Source organism: Etheostoma spectabile, unplaced genomic scaffold (assembly GCF_008692095.1).
Source record: "Etheostoma spectabile isolate EspeVRDwgs_2016 unplaced genomic scaffold, UIUC_Espe_1.0 scaffold314, whole genome shotgun sequence".
Classification (NCBI taxonomy): domain Eukaryota; kingdom Metazoa; phylum Chordata; class Actinopteri; order Perciformes; family Percidae; genus Etheostoma; species Etheostoma spectabile.
Genome location: NW_022605583.1, coordinates 392,694 through 395,902, shown reverse-complemented (window position 1 = coordinate 395,902; position 3,209 = coordinate 392,694). Strand labels below are relative to the sequence as shown.

Below are 3,209 nucleotides of genomic sequence, written 5' to 3'. Positions count from 1 at the left end.
CTGATATAGGAAAACGGGTCAATTTGACCCGAGGACAACATGAGGGTTAAAAAGCTTTCTATCTTTTTTTCCATTTGGAACACACCAGTGTCTCTTGTTTACTGGCTGGGGTGCATGCTAAGTGGCTCTGCTTGGACTGGGACCTATGTTGGTGCATATTTCAGGCCAGATCCCTCTTGGTGTGGGCTTTCTTTGTGTTGGCGTTCTCACCTGCGGCTGCTTTCTGAGGACTATGGCTAACTGCTCCTCAGATGTGAGATATGAGCTCTTACTATATGTGTGAATGGTAGTTGCTATAATCCAACTGTGAATATACACTTCATTAGGTTGTACACATCTGATGTCATCCAACACATCTCTGCCAGCAATTCTACTTTGACGCAGTTTATTATCAGAAAGTTAATAATTGAGCTTGTAGTGGGTGGTGTAACTACCCAATTGTAATTACCCAAAATAACATGAATAATTAAGAAAAACACTCTTTGGTAGTACAAATCTGTACTTTCATTCATTTTGGGGTGTCTTATACAATTTTGTAGTATATGAAAAAAACAAATTGAAGTGGTTTTGAAATAGTATTGAGTAAAAGTTGACATATTATCCATCAACATCCAATCCTTTAATTTTAGTCTAAATAATTCCTGATTTCTGCTTTTCTAACTCAAACATTAGGTATAATTTCCTAAAAATTAGGTTTATTGACCATAAATTCCAAAAATAACTGTTAAACTAAAGTTAATAAATTAGTGTTACGTAGTGTTGAAAACATCTAAAAAAGTGAAAAAAATGGGACAAAAAACGTAAGAAAAAAGCCCAAAAGTGTTGATTTTCAATTTCGACGGGAAGACAACACAAGGGTTAAACTGAAAGGTGTTTCTAATATTTTTCATGGTTGGGGTTTTCAGTTTTGCTATTTCCTGTTTTATTTGGCTAATATATTCCCTTTGTGTTGATGTCTGCGTGCTATTTCCCTGTTATTTGTTCACCGTTTCCTGTTTCGCTGGATTTTTCCGTGTTCTCTATTTTGTTTTCGTAGATCCGTCTCCTTCTTGTATGGTTTATGTAGCGTCTTGTTAAAGCCTAGCTCTGTTTCCTGTAGAGAGGGCTTAGTCCCGGATGTGTTCCACCTGTTCTCCAGCCCTCATGTCACCTGTCTCTCGTTACTACCCTCGGTGTCTTGTGTATTTGGTCTGTGTGCTCACTTTGCCTGCTGTCAGTTTGTCGTCTTGCTTTATTACTTAGTGGTTTTCTGTTTGGATTACCGGCTGCTTACTTAGATTGTGAGTTTATTTTTGCTCATTTAATCATTTAACTCTCTGTTACCTCCTCACAGTGTTGTAGTACTTGGGATGAAGTAGACTCAAGACCGAGGTCTTCAAAAAGTCCTCGGTCTTGTCTCTGAATCAACCGCATTCATTCCTGACAGTCTCAGTCTCAGATAAAGAGCACTCTGGATTTTATTTATTATCAAAGTCTTATTATAAGACTGCCTTTTTGATTATTTTATCATAACATTTGTCATGATAAGCTTATGGCAATAAAATAAGTGGATAAAGAAGAATCTTAATTTGTTTTCTGGGGTGTTTTTTTTTATGGGAATGTTGATCTTTCAGATTAATCTGAGGGCATATCTTTAGCATTTTCCATATTTTACGCAGTGTGGGACTGGCACTGGTGTGGTCTCGGTTATGACTCGGTCTTTGTTTGGGGGGTTCTTGACTCCTCGTCTCTGCATTTGCGTCCAAACCTGCAAACTCCTGACGCGTGACAACATTGCGGCCCGCTCATGAATGTAAATGGGGTGGACAAAATATAAGGAACACCTTTCAGTATAATGTAGTCCAGTTCAGCAACACCACTGCAAACTAAATAATACTCATGTAGTGAGATTAATACCTGTGATCGTGTCAATAAAAACTGGACATTATTAGAATTTATGGATCATATTAGATTGTCACAGTGTACCTAATGAAGTGGCCGGTGAGTGTATGGAACTATAAAGGCAGAGGTCCTCACCTGACACATGCACAACCACTGTGGACGGTCTGCTCTTCACCCCCAGGACGGTGACTGACCGTACCACAGTAACACAGTCCAACGCTCCTCCGTCACTGGCAGGACTATGAGACGCGACAAAAGGTATCCAATCATCACCTGTTTCTGGGTTTTTACTTCAAACATTAAAACTGCTTGAGGTTCCATGTCCCTCGAACAATCCATCTCACGTGTGGTCTAAAACCGGCTCCCTCTTTAGGAGGTGTGAGTTGTGACTCACCGGCAGAGCAGACGGCCTGACAGCAGGGTGAACCTGCGCAGGCAGAAGGCCTTGTTGTCACGGTAGCGGAAGGAGTGGCCGTCGTCCAGGTAACACTCCCCATCAGCCGCTTCCTGCAGAGAGAGAGAGGGGACTGCAGTCAGGATTTCACTAATTAAATGATGCAAATGTCACATGTCTAAACTAATATAGTTTAATTACTCAACAGTCTTTAAAAAAATGAATAGTTTGGGAAAAGAAACTTCAGATACAGTATTAGGGACCACTAAGGTCTATATAAAAGAGACTTCAGATACAGTATTAGGGACCACTAGGTCTATATAAAAGACTTCAGATACAGTTTAGGGACCACTAAGGTCTATATAAAAGAGACTTCAGATACAGTATTAGGGACCACTAAGGTCTATATAAAAGAACTTCAGATACAGTATTAGGGGCCACTAAGGTCTATATAAAGAGACTTCAGATACATATTAGACCACTAAGGTCTATATAAAAGACCTCAGATACAGTATTAGGGCCCTAAGGTCATATAAAGAGACTTCAGATACAGTATTAGGGACCACTAAGGTCTATATAAAAGAGACTTCAGATACAGTATTAGGGGACCACTAAGGTCTATATAAGAGACTTCAGATACAGTATTAGGGACCACTAAGTGCTATATAAAAGAGGCTAAGATACAGTTAGGGACCACTAAGGTCTATATAAAGAGACTTAGATACATTATTAGGACCACTAGGTCTATATGAAAGCGTCCACTACCACTGGTCGATGGACCTTTAAGAAGCATTGTGGCGGTCCCTGAGGGATGAATGTATACTACACTATAGGCCAAGTTATTGGTCCAGTGATGTGAGACTAAAATAGCAAAGGTTATGAAACCAAAGTAAGATACTAATACCTAATAAAAACATTAGGCCTACATATTAAG

General features: G+C 39.5%; 1 protein-coding gene across 3 annotated transcripts in view; it reads right to left on the bottom strand.

Moving 5' to 3' along the window:
* The window catches only part of ganc (glucosidase, alpha; neutral C), a 48,521-nt gene that overhangs the window by 1,190 nt on the left and 44,122 nt on the right, over positions 1–3,209 (bottom strand). For 2 of the 3 annotated variants that reach the window (XM_032511015.1, XM_032511016.1), the window contains exons 23-24: positions 2,276–2,388; positions 2,017–2,120 (exon numbers count right to left, since the gene is read on the bottom strand). In XM_032511015.1, the coding sequence (XP_032366906.1) occupies positions 2,017–2,120; positions 2,276–2,388 (217 nt within the window). Of the gene's footprint in view, positions 1–2,016; positions 2,121–2,275; positions 2,389–3,209 lie in introns of those variants that run through there. The other variant, XR_004331146.1, reaches the window with a different exon arrangement.